This window comes from Indicator indicator, chromosome 2 (genome assembly GCF_027791375.1).
Source record: "Indicator indicator isolate 239-I01 chromosome 2, UM_Iind_1.1, whole genome shotgun sequence".
NCBI classification, from domain to species: domain Eukaryota; kingdom Metazoa; phylum Chordata; class Aves; order Piciformes; family Indicatoridae; genus Indicator; species Indicator indicator.
Window position 1 is genome coordinate 24,012,615 of NC_072011.1, and position 25,464 is coordinate 24,038,078.

Sequence of the window (25,464 nt, forward strand, 5' to 3'; positions counted from 1 at the left end):
ACTCCATCACTTTTTGCCACTCAGTCATTGCCCTGACAAAAAGAGTAGGGGCTGCTGCACGTATCAGCGTGCTAAGACATACTAGAGCTTAAATTCCTCAACCCAAGGACCAACCTTCACTTTCAAAATTGGTTTGTTCACAAGAAAAGAGTAGGAGAGTTCAACCACTTGTTTTATTAACAGTTTAGTTACAAGAGTGGGAAGTGTAAGTTAGACAAACATAAATAAAACCTAAGTTATTCTTCAAGTGCTCCAGAGTGAACTGCATCCTCATAGCACCCTCTCTCTTCTTTAGTTTCAGGGTGCAGTTTAATAAGATCATCAATCCGAAGAATAGTAATGGCAGCTTCTGTTGCAAACTTTAGGCTCTTAGTTTTGACCATGGTTGGTTCAAAGACACCAGCTTGCTTGTTATCGCGAGGCTTTCCATTGATCAAGTCAAGACCAATCCTGGAAGGAAGAAATAGGAGATGGAGAGGTAGAAAAAGCAGACAGTTGGGATGATGCTGTTTAACTGCTACTTGGTCTCAGTGACACATACATAGGACTGAAGGACAGAGGGAGTAAAGTCAGTGATAACCTATACCTTTTTCACATGCAAATCATGGTTCACTAAACTGGCAGGACAATTTTCCATCCAAGTCACCCACCACCATCAATGTTAGGGTAACTGTTGCTACAGATACTTGCCATTTCAGATTTTTGCGATCTGGGTTAACCTGAGCCTCGTTGTGGAATGCTCTCAACTTCGCAACAAGATCTGTTGCGTCCTGAGCAGCATTTACTGCCAGGGTATTTGGAATTACTAAGAGAGATCTTGCAAATTCCGCTATTGCAAGTTGTTCACGTGATCCCTAGAAAGAGGAAAAAATTTTAAACCAATTGTTGCAATGAAAGAGGAAAAGATACAGCTATGATCAAGAGTTCAGACATGCAAAACCTAGTTTTAGGTCAAGGAACCTTACACTCCGATTGTCAGAAAAGTAACTTGTACTCTCCCTTTTCAAGAAGCATGTTACAGTCTGTGAGATTAACAGATTTTCAGGAACCTTAGAACCAACTTTTAGAAGAAAATAAGTACCTGGAAATTCATGTTGTCCCAGTTTAAACACATGCATGTTGTTACTACTTAGCGCTTACCATGCTTGTTGCGTAATTTTCAAGGTATATTGAGAGTGCTGCCTCTACAGCACCACCACCTGGGACAACAGACTTTGATTCCAATACCCTTTTAACAACACAGAGAGCATCATGTATAGATCGTTCCATTTCATCGCACATGAAGTCATTAGCTCCTCGTAAGATAATTGATGCAGAAGTACGAGCCTTTGTACTAGGGAAAAAAAGCATTCAAAAATCAGTGTGTTGAAAAGAATACAAATTAGAACAAATTTTTCTTCTAAAGCCAAATTCAGTTAAGACAGACTAAAGATTGAAAAGGAGATCTTAATATTGTTATGCACTTCCACAGGGTATGTACATTGTAACTTGGTCCAGGTGTTAATTTCTAATATGCAAGAACTTCGTTTCAAAGTTAGTCTTTTAGACGAAGTACTTAAGTGTGACATACAAGAAATAGAGGGAAAATGGATTTAGAATGTTAAGAAAGCTCTTTTGCATAGGCACTACATGAGCTAGTGACTGACATCATAGTATAAGCAGTCATTTAACTGCCACAGAAGTGCCATGGCCAGGGTGAATTTCATTCACACAACAGGATGTTGAATGCTGAGAAGGGATACTGAAGCAGTGGGAAAGTTAACATTCAGCATATGTTCTTATTAAACTGATACTCAAGTCTTCAGACAGCAGTGTCACACTAAAAAAAAAAAGTCAGTGGGAAATACCATGTGTGTGGACAGCTAGTAATTGCTGCTCTTCTTGCCTATTAAAAACCCCAACCAAATAAAAAAAAACACAAAAAAACCCAACACCCCAAAAACCCTAACCCATCACAAACCCCACCCTTTTAAGAATACTTTCTACCACCAAGCCAGTCACTGATTCAATGAAACCAGCACAAGTAAACCCTGTCTTGCACTATAAATGGTAAGAACTTTAGGTTGCACCTTCTTACTCAGATCAAGTTATTCAGATGCTACATAGTTCCTTTTGCTGTCTGTAAAGGGAAGCCAGTTTAGAAAAATTTGTTTGTATACAAAATTTTAAGTCTATCTTACTGTTTCATATATTACGATTGATGAAACAATGTTCAGCCCCCACAGAAGAGGTTAAGTATGGATACTTTCACCCCGAATTTGCAGTCGGCTTGCATACTCTCTCCCATGCGTATCACTACTCATACCACTGAGGTAGCATGGAAGTAAGTAAATGGGATTTTATCTCAACTCAGTAGAAAGTGTACACAAAACTGATTATTAAAAGGAATCTTACTTCTTGATTAAGATCAGCTCATCATCACAGATTCTCTCTTGAATCACCTCTTCTGCCTGTCCCAGCATTAATGCCTCAAAACTCTCTTCACCTTCAAGGTTTGCGAGGGTTGAACATATGGTCGCTTTAACAAACAAACAAGTGAGATTAGCATTCAATTCAAGCACATCCTTTGCCAACTTCCCAGAATAGACACACAAAACCAAAACAGAATTAAAAGCAACATAAGTAGACTTCTGTTAAAAATCAATAGAGCTTCAGTATGCTGCAGTTCATAATCCATACCACTCTTCTTTGCTCAACTTTTACAGTACTTAACTTTTCCACAGCTAGTACAAGCTCCCATGCTTTGCTGTAATAAAAATGCTTTCTTGCAAATTTAATAACTGACAGCTAAGATATAAAACCAGGTTATTTTTTTTTCAATATGCATTTAACAATTTAAGAGTTCTTCATTTGCCTTGAACCACCTGAACATACTTAATGCAACTTTCCAAAGAGAGGCTTATGAAGATGTGCTTAATAAAGACTTCATAAACACAGACTCTGGCTCCCATTTCCACAAGAGGACAGTCTTCCCCGTGCATGGCATAATTATTTCTCCCCCACTGTAAATCTTCAGCAGTCAACTCTTACAGTACTTATTCACCTTGATAGAAGTGACTTAATAGTAACTGTAAAACCTAAGAAGAGTTGCTCAACTCTACTCATCCTCTCCTTGAATGCCTTGTATGTTAAGAAGCCATATGCTGAAAATTATTTACTAACAGCCTAATGAAAGCCTTCACTTAAATAATTTGAAACATGACCTTTACATATACATACCTCCAGATGCCTTAGCAATCCTCTTAAGGTCCTTTTTAACAACTCTTCGTACTGCCATTGCACCAGCATCAACAAAGTATTTCAGACACATATCATCAATGCCTCCAGTAGTGAGGATTACGTTGGCACCAGTGGCCAAAATCTTCTGGATTCTCTCTTTGGTAATATCTGACTCTCTGTAAGGATACAGTGAAAGTTAGAAAAATGGTACTACAAATCTACAGTCATTCAGTCAACCCTTTTCCTGAATCTTAGTGCAGATCTCTGCAAAGAAGGGACCACTGTACAAGAATACATGGAATTCTTGAAAACTGACCTAGTTCTGCATCCAGACATGAAGACTTTCACCATCAATATTTGCTATTGTTGAAAAATACTGTAATTTAAAACATTTTTACCACAAATACACTGAATCACTCCAAATGAAGAGACCAAAACTAGCCTGTGAAGATCCACTGTCTCAGTTACTAAAGTTTCCACATACCTCTGCCTTATCTGGTCCAGCTTCTCAGGGTCTGAGATAACAACCTGAACACCAAGCTTCATTTTTGCCTTCTGCAGGCTGAAGTCAAGGCATGCAATCTTTGCATTAACTATTCTCTTGGTCATACCTGACAAAAAAAAAAAAAAAAAAAAAAAAAAAAAGATTTTGGCAAATTGAGTTAACAGAACATCAAGTTAGCACCATTGATTAAAACTAGTATTAGTTCCACATTTCCGACTTCTATTTCTTTCATTTTCCACCACTACTTCTGTCCCAGTACAGAGAAATGCTAATAAAGACTCTGAAATTAAAAAAAAAAAACCAAAAAAAAACCTAAAACCCACACTTCTCCTGTGACCTAAGTTACCTTTTCACAGACCCTGTCCCCAAACCATGAATGACCATGAAAAGCTGATCCATCAGTCACAACATACCTCTGCTTTATAAAGTGTTTCTGACAAACCTGACATTGCAACCCCACAAGGGTGGTGCTTATTATGTTCAAGAAGATCAGTGTTACCATGCGGCTGTCGAACCAAGGAAACTATGAAAACTTAGCCACACTTTGCAGATCAGTACTCACTGAAGTAGTAAGCTGTTTTATTTGTCGGATTTTTTTTTTGGTTCCAGAATTGAAAACCCACAATTTGGCACTAATGAAGTGAAAAGATCCATCTAAGAAAGACTAAGAGGATTGAATTTGCACAAAAGCTTTACGAAACACAGCACATTCTTACCCTGTGAGCCCACCACACAGTTCAGAGCATAACCGTTCACAAGTATGCTCTCCTTCTGGCTGCGGCCATGTGCCTTCAACACATTAACCGAGTTGATTGGATACCGAGCCTGACCCTTCTGGTCTGTGTATTTGACTGCCAGTGCAGCATCCACCACCATATTAGCAAAGAAATCACCATCACTAAAATGCTGTTAAGGCTAAAACGGGAGAACTAATATTATGTGTTAGAAAACAAAAAGTCACTCATAGTGGCCAAAATAAGAGTCAACAATTGTTTCCAAACAAGAACTCCAGAAAGGCATGGAAGCACTGGCTTTCTTTGCCCTTGCCTTAGAGTAGTTCTTAAAACTGAAACTAATGTGATAGTTTTGTTAAGAAACAAAAGGTGCATAAATGGAACTATCTCCCCCATGGTCAGTCTGCATTCCCTTCTTAGCACAAAAGCTAAAAAAAAAAAAAAAAAAAAAATGCAGGTATTTCTTTTCTGTGACTAGGTACTAAAATGTATTTTCTCTAGTTTCACTCCCCAGGTACTTGACTTCTGCAGTGCATTCTTCCATTCACACACTTCCTTGTCTAATCTCACTAACACAAAACATCATAAGGAAATTCTTATGTGCCTAAACAGTTTTAAACAAATTGGAAGAATCTGAACTTTTCACGTGCCAAAAAACACCTGTGAAATGTTTTTCCACACCTTGTAAAAATGGCAGCGTGAATACTGTATCCCATTCACACAAACTGCTGCAAAGGAAATTAAGCTAGATGCTTGAGCTCTCCTGTCAATCACTCACTTGAATTTGATCAAGTTAAAGGATACATTCCTATAATTTTAGAGGACATTGATGTTTTAGCAGCATTAATAAGGCACTCTCTGCCCAATTCATCTGTGTTAATAATAAGATTTTCATTGATGTAGCGAACTGCTTCCCTGTAGAATATAAAGACAAACACTGGTAAAGAATTCCACCCCAACAAAGACAAAAATCTTAAAAACTTTTTCAGTCCTTCTACATGCATCTCAAAAAGCAAAGGGATGAAATAAATTAGTCTTCTAGGATAGGAATATGACACTTTAAGTACTGAAATATAAAATTAAAAAAACCTAAAAAAAAAAAACAAACAAACCACAAGCAACACCTCCAAAACAAAACACCATATCCACTTTGCACGAAGAAGTCTATATTAATGAAGTCACAAATACAGAAATAAACCAAAAAACATGCCATTATTGTACCTTAGAAAATTCAATGTACTTCAATTGTATTAGTTTCTTACTTGCAAGCAAGTCGGTATCCACCAATAATGGAGGTAGGATGAATTTTTTGTTTCACTAGCTCGTCTGCATTTTTTAGAAGTTCTGCAGCAATAATTACCTGTTGAAAACACGAACATTAGATACACGTATTCCATACAAGCCGAATAACTACCTGCTGCATTAACTGGCAAGCAGAATCACAAATAGTACCCCGGTGTCTGTATTCAGGGCAAACAAGTACTTGCAACCTTTAGTCATAGTTTCCAGTATCACATAAAACCCATCTGATCCTGCTCTCCACCAACCCCCAGGCTGTTAAAAGTGTCAGTAAAGCTTTCAACCCTCAACATGGTTACTATTTCTAACACACAAAGTTTTCAGAGTTGCCAAAAAATCCCAAACAAATAAAACACCAAAAAAACAGAATTTTATGTTAGGACCTATCCTCGACCATCAGTGAAAAAAATTAAATAATGAACTGCAGGTAAGCAAATTGCATTACAGAACACCAGCTGCGTATGGAAAGCAACACCTCTAAAAAAAATACACAAACCATATTTTCTTCTGTAACTTTCTTTTAAAAACTGCTTATGTTCAGCCAACTGCAGTTTTTCATCCGGCATGATTCCTTGACGTTGTATCAAGACTCATAATGGATAAATCAAAGCCACGCTATAACAAAACACAGACTTGGTGTATCTGACTGCAAAACTTTATACGTACCACTGAAGTTGTCCCATCACCAACTTCTTTGTCTTGCAGGTCTGCCAGTTCACAAAGAACTTTTGCAGCAGGATGTTCTACTTCTAGCAGTTTCAGAATGGTTGCACCATCATTTGTAATGGTCACATCCTAATTTTCAAAAATCAAATGTTAATATGAAGTCTATTTCCATTTTAACTTCTGCGTTTTGTAACATTCACACAAATGGAAATCAATTTTCTTTCCAAATGTCCACAAAGCAACTTTAAGAAGTGAAATATGGAATACTGCTATAAAATTGTTATGGGATTCCTTGAAATCACTTCCAACGTGGAGACCAGAATATCCAAGTTATCATCATAATGCCTGACTTCAATGGTGATATTCATAGATCAATACTTGCTAAGCGATAATGAGAACTTATGTGAAGAAAGAGAACAACCGTACTACATAAGCTACAATGGTAAGTTAAACTAAAATGATGTACCATGTGTTATGCGATGCTGAATTTTTGTCAGAGTTCTTCTCCTAACCCCTCTCAGAACAATGGAAAAAAACAGGCACATGCACCTGTTGCACATGACCTAAGTGGAAGCACTTTTACACAGGGATACAATTCCCCTGGCACTTCTTAAAGAGAGTTTTACTTACCCCAATATCATCCACCAACATCTTATCCAGACCAACTGGCCCAAGAGAACTCTTCACAATGTTGGCAATAGCAGATGCAGCAGTAACTGAAACAAAAACAATTCTGTCTTTTCAACTTTAGAGTGATTAAGGTTTACAAGAAAATGTGCCAAGAACCTGCAATTCTAAAACCTGAAATAAAGTGACCTAATTCAGGATTCAGTTTCAGCCTAACTAAGCTAGACTGTGCTAAAACACAGTCTTTGACAAACTTCCCTCCAAGCTGGTTTACGTAACTGACCTGATAAAACTAGCTGATCAGAAGAGTAAGTTTGTATTGGCTTGGCAAGATGACTACTGAGGTCAGAAGAGCAGGGGTGGTAGCTTAGAAAATGTTGGTAGTGCTCCTATTTTTGGCAGCAGCAAGTCATTCCATAAAAGTTTACTCTCATTTGCTCCTCATTTGTAGACAGATACAGAGCAGTGGTATTATATATCAATTAATTATGTATCTTCCACTCCCCATCAGGTCCATGACTAAAACAAAATGCTTCCACCCTAGCAAAGGCAATAGTCAAAAGCGACGTTTTGGTCATTACTTCAAGTGACATGAAACTTCTAATACAGTATATTTAAAGGATGTTCTGCCAACTTCATATAGGAAAAAGATACAATTATCTTTTCCTTCAGACCGTGGCAAGTTTTTCTTTATCCCACAAGCATAGCCACTTAATCTGGAAATTGAAAAAGTGGTAGTATAATGGGAACAGTTACTCAGACCTTCACTTTGAACTTCAACCAATATAACTGTCTCTTTTGCTTTAGACGAGTAATGGCAGCTTTCTAAAAGAAATAACTGTGGTATCAAAGGTACCATTATCAAGTAGAATCTCAGCTACAGATTAACCTAATTTTCATTCAGAACGTTCCACCTAAATTATCATCAGAACTATACGTCTCTCGTGATCATCAGGAAACAGGTTTTCAGCATTTTTGCCTTTTATCTACTCAGAAATTTATCAGAGATCTCGGCATTTGAAGCCTTCCCCCAAGACTTGGAATTTAATACAAAGAAATGTGGAACGTTTTTGAGAACTACAGTTAACGACACTCATGTCCGGGCCAGTCCGCACCACACCAAGTTTTTTCTCTGTGTTGCCGATTTCCCCACTCGCCCTTTTCCGACCAAGGTTCCGCGGCCAGTCTGCAGGCCATTCCAGCTCACGCTCTACAAGCTCGGAACGGAGCCAAGCCGACTTCTAAGTCAGCAACCATCCCCCTCCAAGTGTGTGCTTATACCACGAAAAAGAGGGGGACGCAACATCGCTTGGCCACAATGACGCCTAAGAGCGGGGCGAGAATCGCGCAAGCCTCTCGTCTCTTCGTGGAAGCTGCACAGAAGCAGCACTGCCACCCGCCCTCCCTTTTTTCCCTCCTAGCGGCCCAGGACTGAGAGAAGCCGGCAGCAGGGCGAGGCCCACCCTGGACGGTGACCGGGGTGGGAAAGCACATGGCGGTGGTAACGGTCGCGCCATGTTACCTCCTCCATGCCCCTCCCCGCATAGCTCATCGCGTCTCTGCCAGCAGCGCGTGGCCGTTACCGTTTTGTGTGCGGATCGTGTCGCCGCTGGTTCGCTCCCCAAAGACAGCCAAAGGCCCCTCCATCGCCGCCATCTTCCCGCCCGGCCGGGGCGCCAGCCGAAGAGGTGAAGCAAGCCGCTGAGCGACGGAAAAGACAGCGAGCCGCAAAGAATGCTGGGTACAAACCCCCCCTTTCCCAGGAGAGGGTGAAGGCACGAGAGACAGCCCCCCGCGCGCGAAGGGCGGAACCACGCGCTGCCTGCCCAATCCACGAGCGCAGTGCCGCCCCAGCCTGAGGCCGCGATTGGTGCTTGCGGTTGAACAAAGCCGCCATGCCGACAGAGGGACAGAAGGATTTCCAGGAGGTTCTAGAAGGTAGCTACGCCTGATGCGCATGGGCACTAAGTCCATCCCCTCTTAAGGGTGCGGCGCGCCGCGGTGTCTAGCTCTGCGCAAACACTGCGGCTTTATGTGAGTGTAGCATAACCGTGCAACGACCGGCGAGCGGGCAGCGGCATGAGCCCATGGGGTAGGCAGTATCGCAAGACTGCCGGCGTCGCTTGTGTCTGGTTCAGTAGGAGCAGATCCGCAGTCTGTACCGCAGAACCAGACTAGCTTTTAATAACAGAGTTTTTGTAGCAGCTTTAGTCTCTATCTTGTGGCTTTGGTAGGCGCTGGAAGCCTACTTCCCCGTCTTGCTATGTGTGCATGCCTGCTCCCTGGGTCCAACTCCCCTTTCCTTAGATCTGTCTCAGGAAGCACAGGTCTTTGTTGACAGCATCCTCTGACGCCCTTTTTCCAAGACTAAAAATCCAAGAGGTTCTCCAAGCCACAGAAGTGCTTACTGACTGACACAACTCACATTTCCCACTGGAGTTTGCACGAGGTGGGTACTTGGCGGAACGAGACATGCCTCTCCTCAGCTGCACTAGGAAAGGTGGAAAAGGAGGTAAATTCCGTCCGTGTGACATCCTCGACTGCGGGCGGAAGTCGTATAGACGGTGACTTCCGGGGGAAGTACCAGCCTCACCAATATGGCGGCGCCCAGGTTTCCCTGAGAGGATAGGTGACAGTTGCTTGAGGCCGTGGTGGGGATCAGTTTCTCATGGCGCTGAGGACCCGCATCTGCCTGTTGGTGGCGACCGGCAGGCTCCAGGCACGTGGAACGGGTAAGGTCAGCCCATCTGCGGTTCGTCGTGGCGGCTTTTTCCAGCAGGGGGGCCCACATCCCCCGTGCTGCCGGCGGAGGGTCGATCCCAGCGTGATCCGGCGGCCAGGTGTCCTGGCAGGACTTCTTTGCCATGGGCAGGACCCAGTGTGTGCCAGAGTCCCGCCTGTAACAGCCGTTCGGCTGCTGTGGCATGGGGGCGCTGCGAGCGCATCTCGGGCCGGGGTGGGCGGTCTGACAAGGAGAGGCCCAGTCCATCACTGGCGAGAGGTTAGCGCTATGTAGCACAATGCGTTTGCAAGCCTAACTCCAAATTTGTGTTTGTTAGCTTAATTAGTAACGAATAGCCTTTGAGGATCTAGGATTTTTGCCTTGTTAGTTGGTAGCACTGTCATTAGTTTTTTTTATATTTCACTTTCAGTATTTTCTGAAGCCTTTAATCCTAAGGATATTCTGGTCATGTATACATTTATATTTTATGCGTGAGTTTTGAACTATTTTAGAAACGTAATACACTTTTCAATTTTAGTCTACAGTTCACCCCATAAATTGGAGAAACAGTTTGAGGTCTGGTAATACATTTATTTTACATTAAAAACAAACAACCAAAAACCCAAAACCAAACAAAACCCCAAAGCAAAACAAACAACTATTTTTGCCCTGATGACTTGTACCGTATTGTATTTGTTCTATTGACAGTGGTATTTTTTTTTTTTTAACTCTGGGAGGTTTTTTCTGTCCTGCTTTCCTTCAAGGTCTTTGTTTTGCATCAACTACAGCCAGTCTCAAAACTGAGACTGATGTGGACACAAGCGAAAATGAGGTTGTTGCCCAAGACTTTACAAATAGGAATCCTCGGAACTTGGAGCAGTTAGCCCTGGCCAGGAAGGAGCGTGGCTGGAAGACAACATGGCCCAAGCGTGAATTCTGGCATAGGTGAGTCAGAAAGACATGGGCAGAAATGAAAACACCAAAACAAACATAAAACACTCAAACCCACCAGATTGAATTTTTACAAAATGTACTTTTTGGGTTGTTGAATCAGTTGCTCCTTTAGTTGTTTTTAAGCAGCAGGTATCTTCTGCATTCAGAAGCCAGTAGACTAGCATTCCATGAAAATTACTGTTTGCATCATACTATAGTTTAGTAGTCATGGTAGTTGGGTTATGGTTGGACTTGATGTTTTTAAAGGTCTTTTGAAACCTTAATGATTCTGTGATGCTATTGTTAAGGTAACAATAATATTTAAGCAACTACTCTTTAATTTAGGATTCCTTTAGGCCTGCGCAGACCAGCAGCAGTCTAGGAGGTTTTCTTGGTTTGTTCAGAGGTTTTTTTTTGGGTTTGGTTTGGTTGGTTGGTTTCGGGTTTTTGTGTGGGTGTTTGTTTTTTAGCAAATGCTGATTGCTTGTCTTCCAGAAAGTAAGTTCATTTTAAGATGGGGATTCAAAATCATTATTTTGTTCTTGAGGGAAGAACCGCATCCAGATCACACCTGGAAGTCTGATACTGTTGCTGTGCAATAAGAAAAAATTTCTTCTAATACTCTGTATGTAACAGCTTATGAAATACTGCTTAACCGCTTGCTTATCCAAACAAGTAGTTAATGTGCTGTGTAAGCACAAGCTTTTAAGAGACTGCATAACAAATCTAAGGTTGTATTTCTGCTGGAGCAATTCCCCTGGTCTGGCTTAGATGTACCTGTACTACACTGTGCAGGTGTACAGTGCTGGGCTTGGAGTGAGTGTTGGTGTGAGGTGGTGTAGCACTGCGCACCTGAGTAACTGGTGAAAAGCTGTTCTTTGAATTTCATTCTGTTGAGCTGTTAACATGAATCCTGTTTTACATCCTAATAAACAAAGCCTTAGATAATAAAAGCAATACTAAAAAATTGTTATTACATTAATAATTCTAGTATGCTCAATTTTACTTCATAAAGTGAGTGGTTTATGCATTTAAGTGTTTAAATATTTTCTCTCTTTAGATCTATAAAAGATACCATAATTCCATGTTACTTCTTTCCTTCACTCAAGATTACGGCTTGAGCGGACACAGCATTATGTAGAGGCCTATGTTGAGCGCTGTAATGGGGATGTTGTCGTTTCTGCCTCTACACGAGAGTGGGCTATAAAGAGACACCTGTACAGTCCTAAGGGAGTAACAGCGTGCAAAAACCTTGGCCGTGTAATGGCACAACGCTGTTTGGAAGCAGGAATTAACTTTGTGAACTTCAAAGCTGTTATTCCCTGGGAACATCGTTGCGACTCGGCAAGTACCTATCTCCTTAAATATGTTTTCTTTTTTTTCCTTTTTAAGCATTAATTTTGCTGCTGTTCATTAATTTTCTTCTGTGGCTTGACTAGTCCTTCTTGCAACACTCAGAAGGGTAGATTTGACCAGCTTGAGTTCCTGGCATTATGCTTCACTGAGGCCGTTAACCTCTGTCCCTCCACATGATATGTCCTCACTGGTATTTTGGTGCTGATGGCTTTTTTTTTGTATTTATTCATGTCTCTATCTTTTAAACAAGATCCAGGAATTTGAGAAAGCTATGGAGGAGGGTGGCGTCATTCTGCGTGAGCCACGAAGAATCTACCAGTAAAATGGAGACCATTGGGAAAATTTTTGAAGGAGCACCAGTCACTTCTTTAGGCATCTGTACCAGCACAGTGGAAGTTCAGAGCTGGGAAGAGGTGGAATGTGGCATCTAACAATAAAATATTTTTAAATGGACAGAAGTGTGTCATATTTGTGATTATAAAATTATCAAAACCTTTAAGGCTAAAATAAACTTTTATCATAGTTCAGTCTGATTGGTTAACAGACTGTACTGAAGAATTCAATGCTTTAAAAGTTTAAATACCTGATTTTGTGTTTGCCTAACCTGAACTCTGTAAATGCTTAGATTATTTGATTCCTGTACACTGCCAGTCTAATGCAGTTGTTAAGGTTTAGAACTGTACTAAAGTGATGCACTAAACTTGGTAAAAAGGTTAAATTCTCATAACTCGTCTTTGCAGCTTCCTTGCAACCCTCAGCTTCTAACTGCTTAACCCTCACAGATGAGGAGGGAAGCTGTAGGGACTCAGAAACCCCCTTTCTCTCTTTCGGTGTCTGCTCAATACCGTCAGCTTGCCTGCCCGATCAATCGGCAGAACTGAATTCGTCGGGGCTACTCAGTGTCCCACGCTGCGTGTGACACGTTTTTCAGCCTTTATATACTTCGAGTCTAAACCTTTCCATCTTTTATTTCCGCGGCACCGCCTGCCTCCTCACCGCCAACCTCGCGTGCCGGCCGGCTTTGCTGTCTGCACCTTTTTAAAGCGGCCCCGCAGAGCGGCGCAGGCGCGCAGAGTCGAAGGCAATGGAGGTGGGGGCGGCCTGTTTCGAGCGGCGCCTGTCGCGTCTCCAGGATCGCATCCGCCGCGCTGCCTTCTTGGGTGAGCGGCAAGAGGGGAGGCCTGCTGTGGTTAGCGGTGCTTCGATCCCTGCGGCCCGCTTGGCCACCGCCCTGGGCCTCCTGCTGAGGGGGAGGGTCAGGCCTTTGCCTGGCGAGGGCGGAGGCCGTAGCGACGGTGGCACTGAGATGTATTTTAGCGGGTAATGGCTCTAGTGTATGCTACAAGCAGCGAACACCGAGACGCCATCCTATAAACCCGGCAGCCGTTTAGAAAGTGCACCTTCGCAGCGCTGTTGGCCTCGGCTCGGTGGGTGGGGGCTCGGGATGTTAGCTGCGGGCGGGGTCACACTCCAGAAATGAGGCAGACTCTGCCGGGGGAGTGTTTTGATTTCCTTGCCTCGCAGGAGGGGTGAGGAAGTCGCGACTTCAGCGGCATTCAGTTGCCTTTTCTCGAGCTTGCTCCTGGTGGGTTTAACAGAGGTTATGGTGAAGAGATACCTGTTTCACACGTCTTTGTCCTGATGTTGGTGGAGTGCACGCTTTATACAAATGTTTTTGTGTTCTTTCCGCCTCGACAGCCCTTGATATGGAGTTTACTGGCTTGCATTCGATTTTCCCACAAAATAACGAACCGAGGTAAAGGACTTCGAATATAAGGGGCACTTGCAGCTTTAGCTCTGTGAGAACTACCCATGTGTTGTTTCTGCTCCCCCCAGTTATGGTTTTGTTCGTAGCCTGTTTGATTCTCCTGCGGAACGGTATCTGAAGGCTAGGTGGAGCGTTCAGCACTTCACTGTTAGTCAGCTTGGTAAGTTCTGTTCTTGATGCCGAAAAAAGTTTCTCGAGGTCCCGGTGGTAACCGGCCCTTTTCCAGCTGGCAAGCCCTGCAGGTGCTCCAGTCTTAATTTGGTCCTTACAGAGCCATTTATTTGCTGTGGTAGGGTAGGATTTTTTTTTAATCCTCTGAAGTTTATTGCTATTAGCTTTTAAAAATATTTTAAAACGCTTAAAGTCCGATGGGCCCTGTACTTTTTACTGGTCTAAAATTCATATTTAAAGATTGCAGATACAGGGCTTTAGAGTAGGCAAGCAAGTAGTAGTTGACTGCAGCTCCTATTGAAGACTGTATCATTTGATACAGTGTATGAATAAGGAAACCATAAGGAAAATAAAGGCTAGTATTTCTGATATTCCTAAAGGAAAAAAGAATGAACACGAAAAAAGTCCTGTGGTGGAGGGCTGTTGACAGGTAAGAACCAGTTAGAGGTGGAGAAACCAGCTCCAAAACTGTTTAAAATATTGTTCGAAATGCTTTAGGCTATATAAAATCTTAATGTGCTTTTTAAGGATTAACAGTAAAAAAACCCAAAAAAGTAAAATTGTTACTTTTCTGTGGTGTCTATCTCCTTCCAAATGCTTTTGTAGCATAGCAGGACCTGCACACCTACATTACACATGGTTGCAGATTTTCATCACCAACTCCCCTCACCCATTGTTCGATCCATTTGGTCTTTAAACAGACTTTTCCCACTTATCAGTAAAAACTCATCCCTGTTCAGCCCTTGGGGAGCAGAGGAGTGGCTTTGTAGTTGCTGTTAAGATTTGCCCTGTTTGTAGCATTAGTCCTCTATAAGAGGATTCTCACATCCCTTCTTTAGCTGTCACAGTATCTATAGACATCCAGCTAAACATTGCTATTTCAACAGAGGTGTCTCTGTCTTGCAGGGCTGGCAATTTTCTCAAATGAAAATTCAAACAAGTAAGTAAAAAAGCAGTTTTCAGTTATAATGAAGACAGTGCAGTTGAGATCTTACCCAGAATTCTCTTGGGAGGAGTTATTTCTTGTAATTATGTGCTAGAAAGATTTTTGTCTTTTTGTAGGTATGTGGTGCATTCATACAACTTTTTTCTCTTTCCATCAACAATGGGAATTACAGATGTCGAATTTACCTTCTCTGCATCTAGCATTCAGTTCCTGTCGCATTATGGCTTTGACTATAATAAGGTATGGAATCTCTCTGCCAGAAACATAGAACAAAGGAAGTCTCTGCAACTACAGGAGAAATTTAAGATTCCCTACATTTCTGGGAAAAATGGCATCTTGCTAAAGTGTGAATGCAACATGTGGTTCATTATCAACAGGGAGAGTTAGTGCTGTTTTTTTTCCACTCCCTTAGAGTCAGTAACCACACCTTTGTTAGCCTAAGACAGATTTCCCCACCTCAAAAAAGGAAGACCTATCTCTGGTGAGCTGAGGAGTTATTAAATGGACCTCAGAGGGAGTCTTTAGTAGCCATGAAGGTCAGGAAGTCTCAGTTTACCTGCATCTTACATATTACTACATTTCCTGTAAAATTCAGACCATGTCATCATACAAGAGCACTGTTTAGCAATTTTGTATAGGAAGCATCGTGAAAGCTTGACACTTGAAGTATCTCATTAAAGGGAAGATAAAAGCAGAATAATAAAAAAATTTATTGCAGTTGACAAAAATTCTGTTTTTTCCTCCACACATAAACACTTTTTCCTTTATGTAAGAATGCGTCTTGAATTACCTACAATTTGTATTTTTGAAGAGGATATTCTGAGAATGAGCACCAGCAGCTTCCAAGTATATGCTGGTTTTGGACTTGGCTAATGTGCTATTGTATAATTTTCTGCAAGAAAGTCCAGTGGAGGGTAACCAGCCTGGCTGTTTTTTTCTTCCGCTTCAGTTCCTCAAAGATGGAATCCCATATATGAATGAGGTACAGGAGAAGATCTTTAGCCAGCATCTCTCAGCAAGTAGCTGGAAACACAGCAGGTGAGCACTATTCAGAGACGTGGCTCCTCACTACTGACTGTGGTGACAGCTCACCTTCATTCAGATCACACTGTAGAAATACTCATGCCTCTTGGTGTGAATGTCTCACCACCAGCTGTTCCAGCATGCTGTGATCTGTCTGAAGGAAGTCTGAGATCACAGGATACAATGTGGAGAGTTGGGTGAATGTTAGGAAAAGATGCTTTTGCTTTCTCACAGCAAGGCACAAGGCTCCATCTGTAAAGAGCTTTTTCTCACACCGCCTTTTCCCACCTGATTCTGCTTTAGTTCCCTGGATAGGGATGTGCTGAAGAAGGCTATTGATAAAGTCACCTGTTGGATAGCTGCTGCAGAGGAAGAGGAGACTATGATTCTGCAGGATCTGAGTGGTATGAAACAGGATGCCTTTGAGTGGTTTCATCACTTATGAACCCCAAGGACTGCTACTGTTCTTTGCTGCCTATTCTGTTAAACTGCTCTGTTGAGAAGAAAAGCATCTATGCCCATCCTGGCTTTGCACCTTTTTGTCCCTGTGTACATCTCAGATCTGGTCTGGGATTCATCTCTGGACTCTGTTTTTCTGCTCTGTGAAGTGGTGATTTTTCTGCAGTGGAAGTGGATGCCTAAGAGCTTGGAGTGTGGTAGTTAACTTTCATGTTGTGCTCTTTCAGACCAACAGCTGGAGAATTTGTAGTTACTCTGAATCAGAACAACTTCTGACTTGTTACAAATTTTGGGTGATCTGGGTTTTGTTTTCTTTCCCTTGTAGAAGGGAAAGGCACTCACCCATCAGAGTTGTTCTTCTGATGTGAAGCAACAAAGAGTGCCATGGAGACATATATATGCCAGTAAGGATAGACAGGCCCCTTACCATGTGCATTAGCTCTTGGGAATGCTGTAGCAGAGCTGAGGAATTCCTGTACTGTTCTGGAGGAGCTGAGGGACAGAGAATTATAGGTTGCTCACAGAAACAAAATCTTAATCCTCTAGATCAGGGAGTAACAGAAGAGGTTAAGAAGGAGGAAGAACAGAAAATATTTAAGGATTTGTCTTTTTTAATTTTTCTTCAGGGTGTGAAATTCAGGGGGTGGGTAGTGTATCTTCTGTGTCAGCTGTAATAGATATGATACTGATACTTTAATAGTGTTTGGCAACAGTGAGCATCTGTGACAAGTAAGACACTAAGTAAGCAATAAGACTGATTAAGGTGTCTCTTTTGAAGCCTCTTCAGAAGAGTACGGGGTTAGTTCCTTATCAGCTGTGGGGGGGAAATGCGGTGGAACCATGCATGTGCATTTGGCTTCTGGGTGTGTTGCTCTGAAACCTTCCAAACACACATTCAGTTTTTTTTCAAAATAGTAGCCTTCCTGCCTCTTCTGTTCGCTTTTTCTTCTGTGTACTCACAAAAGAAATTCTCAGTCCCATGTTTCTGTTTTGCTTTGCTCCCTCTGATGTCCCTTTGGCTGTCATCCTTTATAGTAATATACCAAGTTCATACATTTGGGAGTATTTTCTATACACTGGGGGAGAAGCATCTGGTCAGTTCTGTCTGGAAAAATGTGTTTTCTTAAATTGGTTTGTCTTAACCTTTGAAATTTTTACTACTTTCTTTTTTCTTTGTTTTTGGTTGGTTGGGGTTTTTTTTTGAGGGTTTATGTTTGTTTGGTTTTGTGTCAGGCTATCAGATGTTTGAAGTTCAGCTGGTTCTGAGACGGGCTCTCCAAAATGTTTGGACACAGCCTCTTGGAGGGAAGAAGGTGAGAAGAAATGTGAACCTTTTGAAAATAAGGCTTCTATCTAGACAGGTAGGACTGGCATTCTTGCAGGGACTCTGAAATGTTGCTTGTACTTTTAAAGGTAAGGTCCAGACAAGGAGAGGACAATAACAAGGAATGTTCTGCAAAGTGTTGATTGTGGGATTCCAAGAAAAGAGATACAGAAAACTGAGTAACTTCAGTTTCTTTTTGTCTTGTACCCAAAAAGTATTTGAGCTGGAAATACTTGTCCATGGGGCACTTCTGAAGGGAAGTATGTCTGTATTTCCAGACTTGGTTAGATCTGTCAGTGCTTCCACAAGAATGTACAGGGTTTAGCCTTTTTTTTTTTTTTTTTTGTAATTTTCCTCTGCTGACTTTTGCTATATAGTTACCATTAAGACTCTTACTGTTACATGGCTAACTGGTTTGCTATTGCTATTTTATGTTTGGTACAATGTTTTCTGAATGAAACCTATGGCTGTAGACTTCTCAAAACATAGTGTGAGTATGATACCAGTCAGTTGTTTAGAAGTACATTACAGAAGTCAGAGTGATAGATCTACCCAGACTTCTCACCCAGAGCATAGCCTCTGGGGACTCAGTTTGTGTGACTACTGTTTAGTTTTCAGTGCTCTGAACTTACCATATTGGTGTGAAGTTCAATTGAATTATGTTCAGTTGTGATCAAAAAAACCCCAACTGTGGTAGGAACCATTCTCTTAACAAGAGAATCATTAACATGACACCCTTAAAGGAAATCTCTTTTGTTCCTGGAGCACTGATCTCTATATGGAAGATAAGTGAGTCAGATCCAAGGTCCCAGGGGATGCACTATTTTTTCATTCTAATAGCCTAGAATATAAGCTTCTCTTCAGAATTACAGACCCACAGTAAGCACGGGAGGTTGAGACACCCAATGACTGCTCTTGTGTGGCCTCAAGCTTCACCAGGGGAGGTATAGGCTGGGCATGAGGAAAATGCTGAGAGGGCATTGGAACAGGCTGCCCAGGGAGGTCATTGAGTCACCATCTCTGGAGGTGTTTAAAAGCCATGTGGGTGTGGTTCTTGGGTCATGGCTTAGTGGTGGACTTGGTAGGGTAAATAGTTGGACTCAATGATCTTGAGGATTTTTTTCCAACCTAAATGCTTCTATGATTGTTTTCAGATAATGGTGAAAAAAGTGAGTCCACAGCATCGTCAGCTTCTGGAGAACTCTCGTTATGACTACTGCCGGAAGGAGCTTATTCTCCTGTCCGCCCGCGGCTTCACCAACCTCTTCCTGACACTCGTTAGAGCCAAGAAGGTAAAATGCTTCATCTCTACTCTCACTTTTCATCTCTTTTTGCTTTACTACACTGGGTGTAAAGAGATTACAAAATATTAAGTAGTAATTTGTATTAAATGACTCATTCAGTGTGATTATCCTGGTTTATTTCAGTAAAACTGAGATGAATTCTTAGATTGTAATCATGGTTGGAAAAAATGAGTGTTAAACCATTGGCCTGATTGTGTGGAAATTCTTAAGTTCTGTATGCAGATTACTGAATGAATTTCAACTTCAGAAGACTATGGGTGATGTGCAGGCAAAGGCTGTTCTTCCCCTTCTGAGTAAGCCTATAAATCTGATAGCTGGAAGATTTTTCCTAGTATTAACTGAACTGAGAATCTAACTAGCTATTTAGGTCCACTCAAACTAGAATGCTGCTGAAAAAAATACCCTCCTTTAGAGAGTCCACAAGTCTGATTTCCTGAAAGCACTTTTGGGAAAGCATGTGTGGATGCTGTCCACCAGAGGAAAGAATTACAGCTGTTGCACATGCTTGAAATTGGTTATCTCTGAGATCTCCTTAAAATATGTTCCAATGGGCTGTTATGTTTGTATTCTTTCTGTAGCCCCTGGTGGGACACAACATGTTTATGGACCTTATGCATCTTCATGACAAGTTCTACAAGCCCCTTCCAGGTACACAGCTGCTGTCTTTGCAGTGGGGATGGGACAGTAAGCACAGTAATCATTCATGGACCCAGCCTCCACAGTGCTTAGCAAACAACAGTGGTAGTTGCCTCTTCTGAGCTCTAACTGCTAGACCTGTGCTCCTCTGACTCCACCGCTTTCATACTTGTTTGAAATACTACTGGCTTTTCCTCCGTTCCACAATGTTTCTCTAAATGTGTTTTGCTTTCAGAAAGCTATGAGGAGTTTAAAAGGAATATTCACAACCTGTTTCCTGTCCTTATAGACACCAAAACTGTAACAAAATCCATCTGGAAGGTGAGATGCAAAGGTCTTTTTGTTTGGATTTAAAACTTGTCTTTCAGCCAAAAGAGAAGAGATCTTTCCGCAGTGCCCTGTGATTACAGCACTATGACCACCTCTCAGTGTTGCCCTGAGACATTCTGACTTTATATCTCATCTAATAACTCAGTAAATGAGCCCACTTATCACAAGGTCTTTCTTGGTTGGTTTTCTAACATGTTCTCATTTTATAGAAATACCTGTTGCCTCGAGTGTCTGATCTTTTGGAGGCATATACGATTTTGTGCAAGTAAGTGATGGGGTTTAAAGTGTTTAGCAATCCCTTTATTCTCTTGGGAAAGATACTTCAGAGTCATTTTATACATTCATACTTTCCCTACACCCAGATGTTTTTCAGTTGATTTCTTTCAAAATTTAAGAGCAAAATAGCTGCTCATCTTTCTCTTAAAGTAACTGTGCAGTAAATGATTTGTTCTAAGTCACTTCTCATCTTGTACCACGATTATTCCACTGATCACAGGTTTGGCTTGCAGACAGTCTTACATACAACTTTACAGCTGTATGTTGCTTTTGCCATGTCATGTTTTGAGATGAGTGATTTTCAGTTCTCAGTGCAAATACACTCTTAATTTCAAATGCTAGCTCCCAAGAAAGAGCTGCACTAAGCCCAAAGCAGTAACTAAATACACTGCTCAAATGGAGCACATGAGTAGACAGCATTCCTCATAACCTTAGCTGTGATGTAGTAGAACAGTTCTCTGGTTTTTAACACCTTTGTGGATAAATTGTTCATGTACGTTTTGCTAAGAAAGAAAATTTCACCTCTTTTTCCCTCACCCCCAACTCCCAAGAAGGAGATGCAAAAATAGTGCTTATAAAAACAGTACTGGGATTCTCAAGGTTTTTTTTTTTTGTCATTGATTTTACAATTTAAGACTGGTCTCTTCACAATTTTTATGCTTTTTTTTTTTTTTTTATTTCATTTCAGTCATTCCATGAATATCTGTTTATTAATCTGTCCTCCAGAGTTCCCCATTCAAATAGAACCATTTAGTCAAATCCTTTCACTGGATGTTTCCATCAGGTTTTTTTTGGGGTTTTTTTTTTTTAGTTCTGTTTGTGTTTTTTTGTATGCAGTTAGAGCAGACTTACTGCTTAGAAGGTTTGATTGGGGCAAGAGACTGAGAAAGTATTTAGCAGTTAGTTTTCAGGAAGAAAACTGCTAGATGTTATCCAACTAAATGTCTTAGCCTTTTCATAGAACATTGCAAAAACTCTTTTAAAGTCTCTACTAGGTTTTTCTGAAACGAAGCCATAGGTCACTAAAGAATAATAATTTGTCTTTAACCTAGTGAGGAAAGACAAAAACTTTACATATTCACTTGTCTTCAGCAGCAACCTAGATCTCAAAGATCCAACATGTCCAGTGACAGTTCTTGCAAGTGATTGTTCAAGATATGGTATGTTCTTAAGTAAATCTATAAAATCTGGTACCTTAAAATAGCTTTGTTTTACTCTCTGGATGTTCACATGCAAAGCATAAATAAGTGCTGGTCAGTCTGCTGAATTTGCACAAAGCTGCCAATGCACGTTTTTGTCCAGACCCAAAGCCTGGGCTCCCAAGAGGTGATGTGTTTTGTGTGTTCCTGGTGGTTGACAAGGGCAGTGCCCAGCAGGTTGCATCATGGTGCTAGCACAAATGTTGTGTGCATTTAAGTTGGGCTCAACTGAGCATGCCTTGGGGCTGTGAAGATTCATTAGCTCTTAGAAGGGGCAAGAGGAGGTGGGAAACAGCGGTGCTAGAGTAGAAAACAGTGGGATCTGATGGCAGGGAGGTTCTAGAAAGTATCAGGAGCTTGGTGGCTCATATATAGGAGGGTGTGTTCAGTACATGGTATGATACTGGCTGTAGGACAGATGTTTCCTAGCTTCTCTTGGCAGCATGGTGCCCTGCATTGCAGGGCTCCTTGTGCTTCAAAATAGTTACTATACTATTTATAATGTATGGAACACGATTTGGTTGCAATCTTCATGAAAGTTAATTTTTTCTTTTTTTTTCCAAATGTGCATAAGGTTTTCAGCCATTCATGGAACTGCTGCTTTTTTGTTGGTATTGTTTTAAAATTCATGGCAAGATTTTGTATGAGGTGCAAAGGTTTCATGGTGAGGAAATGTATAAAGCTGAGGGTGAGGGGAAAAAACTCCCAAAACACGACAGTGGATCTTATGAATGCTACAACTCTGCAGTGGAGCAGTTTCCACAGCATGCTAAAGGTGTTTACTCTTTATTTTATTTTTTATTTTGTTGGACACTTGCAGCTGAGAAGAAATTTCCTCATGAGGCAGGCTATGATGCATTTCTCTGTGGTTCAGGTAAAATGCTTTGTAAACACTTTAGAATTTGGGCTGGGATTTGGCAATTCGTTTCCTGCTCCGTAGCTTCATGTTGTGCTAAGAAATACTGTTTATACACAGTCTGTTGCTCTTGGTAACATAGCTGCACTTCAGTGAGTCTTTGCTTTCCATTTGTTTAGTTACATTTCTTTAGCTTTGTTCTAATGCTGCCTCAATATTCCTCCTTCTAGTTCTTCTGAAGTCAGCTCATTTGCTACTGTGCAGACACACAGAGTGAGTTATGTTTAAATGTTTACTGAAAATTGCTTTAAGAGGATGGGACCCTATGGAAAAGAGTTGTCAGCTTGCTCTGGCTGACTTTTTGTGGGCTGGCCTTCCTTTTGGATAAGGGCAAGTGTTACTGGGAACGTCACTGTTCTTATTAGATTTTTATTTTAGAAATCTGAAAGTAGTAGCTTTATGTCAAAGATGACATTTAAAAAATTAAATCAGGGGCCATGCAAGGGCTCAGGGGTTGGGAAATAACATTATGACTCCTTGATCCTTGAACAAGATCTCTCAGGATCAGTTCACTTGGGTAAGGGTCAAATAATTTTCCATTAGTTTCCATTTTTTTAAATCTATGATTCAGTGCTTTCAGTTAAGATCAGAAAAGGCTCAAAACCCTTCCCTTTGCTTTCAGCTCTTTGACTTTATATAGATGATAGCAAGACCTGAAACGCCTCTTGTCCCCAGTTAAAGAGTTACTTCAGGAGATCTGTGCTCAAAAGACACTCTGCAGTGCTGGACAAACAAAACTTTGTTGCATTTTGTTTGCAGATGTAGTGAGGCAGTGGCGGCTGCACCTTCTTTCTCTCAGTATCTCGCCGTGTTAGCCAAGTATCTGAACAAAGTGAATTTCGTCCGAGGTGGTGTTTCAAGCATTGTGCGTACGAATTGCAAGTCTGTGACCACTTTATGGGATGTGTGGGTTAGTAGCCTAGCTGATGGCTTCATCAGAGGAGAAAAATCCACCTGTGCCTGAACCTACTGTGGCAGAAGTTGCTGTCAGTACACAGTTGACCTTTCAAAATGGCAAATGAGTTGAATTTCTGCTTGTGAAATGTTTTAATATCGTTACCCTGTAAGATGGCATTAGTCAGATGGCATTAGTCAGATCACATTCCCCTAATTCTCTCTGCTCTGTAAGAGAGCTTGCTGTTTCTTGGGTAGTTCTCTGATGATTTCCCATGGTAAATTTGACAGTTTGCTTTTATGACTTAGCTTTAGAAAAATCTTGGGACAAAAGAAAAATAATTATACACCAACACCTGTGGTGCATAGCTTGTCTTATTTTTGTGTCACGTTCTGTATACTTTCTGATTATATTAGAGTGCTGCCTTAGTGTTTCTCAACTCAGGTATGTCTCAATATTGCATGTTTTCCAGAATTTTTCAGGAGAGGACACCCCCTGCCAGCTTCCCCCTCTCTTGGTTGTCCACGTCCAAGGGTGGCCAGAGGTGAATGAAAGGCAGATTTACCAAGAGTTTAAAGCTTTTTGTCACTTTGATGTCAGACGACTTTCAAAGAACCAGTTCATTCTGCTCTCCAATAAATTCAAGCAGTAAGTGACTGGGAAGTCTTAATTTTTTTGCCCCTTGATGCTCTCTGATCCAGGTCTTCATCCCACCTTCCCTCTGCTGTGGCCACTGTTAAAAGAGATTTCTGCCGTTAGTTGTGGGATGCTGTAAGTATCCTGGAAGTCACGGCTCACGACCTCCGTTTTCGTTACAGCGTCAGGTTTGTTCTGCGAGACTTTAGGCATCACCCTCATCTGCGGATTTCCGTCTACCGCCACTGGAGGCACTCTCCGCACGTGAACTGCCTTCTGCGGTGAGCTGGGCAAACGGCATGCGCAGGGCGGGGGGGAAGGTGCTCCTTCCGCAGCGCCCTGCGCTCTCACAGCACAGGCGGCCTCTCTTTTGCGATGTTCTTCTCCCAGCTCTTCAGGAGAGCAAGGGCTTTAGAAGCAGATTCATTTGCCGACTGTTGGGTGGCTACTTGTGAGCTTTCAGCCCAACTAGACTTTAGTCGTGATCCTCATTTAACCAGGGAATGTTACCCTATGGATGGCACATGGATGGCACAAGGCTATGTATGAGCTGTTGTAACAGACGGGGTGTTATCTCAATGAGCTGTAGTGCTAGCTGTAATAAGCTTGAACAGAGAGAGGCAGAGTCTCCCAGGTGTGGGATGGGTGTGTTTTTAATACAGCAGCCTTGAAGGCTTGGTAGAAGGAGGGAACTCAAGATTTAAGGTACAATCTTATTGTGAGGCAGTGACAATGATGCTCCTGAAGAGTGAGTTTCTGGTTTGACCTGGTTTGGAAAAGGATCTTAGTGCTTACTAAAATTAAAATAAGCTCCAAATATAAGTAGTATAACAGCATTTTATCATTCTTGTCCTTTAGAATCTCTGGTATTGTGGTAGTGTGGTCTCTATTGGCCTTTGCACTTGGAGGAGCTCCTCGTTGTTCATTCTAAAAGACTGCCTTACAGATGAGATGTGAGGAACACAGACCTTACTTTTTATGTTTGTCTATGTTTTGTTTCACTTCATTTAATAAACTATAAGAAAAAACCCAAAAAGCTATGAATAGTGGTGTTTTGTTTTTCTTTTCTTCCTTGGAAGTATGTTTGTAAAGATGTGTTGGTTTCCAATTTGTAATATTTTGTAAACTGTTCATAGCATAGTCCCCTCGTGAAGAGGGAGAGGTGGTTCTTTCAATGTCCAACTTACTTTGATCCTCTGTTGGTTGTTCGCAGCTATTTGTAACCCTGCTGCATAGAACACATTTCTGATGAAGGTCAGGAAGTCATGAAATGCAAGAGGGTATTTTTAGCTTCAATTGTAATCAAGGGAAATGTCACTTTACCAAATGAAAATGGGCAGAGTTGGAGAAACCACTCATGAAGGATTCTGGGGAATAGTAAATAATTTCTAGTGCTATTTGTGTGATGCACTGGTATTTTCAGTGGAGCTGAGGATAAGCACAGATAAGTGGACTTTATCAGCTTCCAGTTTGTGCAATAGACACAGGTCAGGTGAGTTGGCACACATTTCTGTTTGCTT

The 25,464-nt window shown here is 41.5% G+C and overlaps 3 protein-coding genes and 1 non-coding gene across 5 annotated transcripts; 2 read left to right on the top strand and 2 right to left on the bottom strand.

Annotated features, from left to right (window-relative positions):
- Window positions 1-167: 167 nt before the first annotated feature.
- Window positions 168-8,708, bottom strand: TCP1 (t-complex 1). Its single transcript, XM_054394753.1, has 12 exons — window positions 8,634-8,708; window positions 7,054-7,139; window positions 6,424-6,552; window positions 5,721-5,818; window positions 5,263-5,373; window positions 4,441-4,622; window positions 3,704-3,830; window positions 3,220-3,395; window positions 2,395-2,518; window positions 1,141-1,333; window positions 691-854; window positions 168-450 (listed from the first exon to the last, which is right to left on the bottom strand). The coding sequence occupies exons 1-12, from the start codon at window positions 8,704-8,706 to the stop codon at window positions 237-239; spliced, it is 1,677 nt and encodes a 558-aa protein (XP_054250728.1). The 5' UTR covers window positions 8,707-8,708; the 3' UTR covers window positions 168-236.
- Window positions 7,666-7,800, bottom strand: LOC128980807 (small nucleolar RNA SNORA29). Its single transcript, XR_008489495.1, has one exon. It is a non-coding gene; the product is annotated as a small nucleolar RNA SNORA29 (small nucleolar RNA).
- Window positions 8,709-9,628: 920 nt separating the features above from the next.
- On the top strand, window positions 9,629-12,516 carry MRPL18 (mitochondrial ribosomal protein L18). Of its 2 annotated transcripts, none has more exons than XM_054395636.1 (4): window positions 9,629-9,782; window positions 10,537-10,717; window positions 11,815-12,049; window positions 12,312-12,516. In XM_054395636.1, the coding sequence occupies exons 1-4, from the start codon at window positions 9,719-9,721 to the stop codon at window positions 12,381-12,383; spliced, it is 552 nt and encodes a 183-aa protein (XP_054251611.1). In that variant the 5' UTR covers window positions 9,629-9,718; the 3' UTR covers window positions 12,384-12,516. The 2 variants fall into 2 exon arrangements, with proteins under 2 accessions (XP_054251611.1, XP_054251619.1); XM_054395644.1 differs by having other exon boundaries at window positions 11,815-12,053; window positions 12,312-12,374.
- A 629-nt stretch (window positions 12,517-13,145) lies between these two features.
- PNLDC1 (PARN like ribonuclease domain containing exonuclease 1) lies at window positions 13,146-24,875 on the top strand. Its single transcript, XM_054396606.1, has 19 exons — window positions 13,146-13,221; window positions 13,760-13,817; window positions 13,916-13,989; window positions 14,907-14,940; window positions 15,063-15,186; window positions 15,896-15,984; window positions 16,273-16,373; window positions 17,662-17,741; window positions 18,907-19,044; window positions 19,635-19,704; window positions 19,928-20,013; window positions 20,232-20,287; window positions 21,391-21,458; window positions 22,318-22,371; window positions 22,584-22,626; window positions 23,179-23,278; window positions 23,781-23,956; window positions 24,127-24,225; window positions 24,803-24,875. The coding sequence occupies exons 1-19, from the start codon at window positions 13,146-13,148 to the stop codon at window positions 24,873-24,875; spliced, it is 1,599 nt and encodes a 532-aa protein (XP_054252581.1).
- Window positions 24,876-25,464: the final 589 nt, after the last annotated feature.

What these genes read in the sequence shown, in the direction of transcription:
- MRPL18 (XM_054395636.1), top strand. Translation starts at nt 9,719, where the DNA reads ATGGCGCTGAGGACCCGCATCTGCCTGTTGGTGGCGACCGGCAGGCTC. An exon ending in GCTCCAGGCACGTGGAACGG is followed by an intron (nt 9,783 to 10,536) that starts GTAAGGTCAGCC and finishes CTTTCCTTCAAG; the next exon opens with GTCTTTGTTTTGCATCAACT. An exon ending in AAGCGTGAATTCTGGCATAG is followed by an intron (nt 10,718 to 11,814) that starts GTGAGTCAGAAA and finishes CCTTCACTCAAG; the next exon opens with ATTACGGCTTGAGCGGACAC.
- PNLDC1 (XM_054396606.1), top strand. Translation starts at nt 13,146, where the DNA reads ATGGAGGTGGGGGCGGCCTGTTTCGAGCGGCGCCTGTCGCGTCTCCAG. An exon ending in CTTCACTGTTAGTCAGCTTG is followed by an intron (nt 13,990 to 14,906) that starts GTAAGTTCTGTT and finishes TCTGTCTTGCAG; the next exon opens with GGCTGGCAATTTTCTCAAAT. An exon ending in CTCTCCAATAAATTCAAGCA is followed by an intron (nt 23,957 to 24,126) that starts GTAAGTGACTGG and finishes TTTTCGTTACAG; the next exon opens with CGTCAGGTTTGTTCTGCGAG.
- TCP1 (XM_054394753.1), bottom strand. Translation starts at nt 8,706, where the DNA reads ATGGCGGCGATGGAGGGGCCTTTGGCTGTCTTTGGGGAGCGAACCAGC. An exon ending in TGTTGGTGGATGATATTGGG is followed by an intron (nt 6,553 to 7,053) that starts GTAAGTAAAACT and finishes TTTGAAAATTAG; the next exon opens with GATGTGACCATTACAAATGA. An exon ending in GAGCTGATCTTAATCAAGAA is followed by an intron (nt 1,334 to 2,394) that starts GTAAGATTCCTT and finishes TTTTTTCCCTAG; the next exon opens with TACAAAGGCTCGTACTTCTG.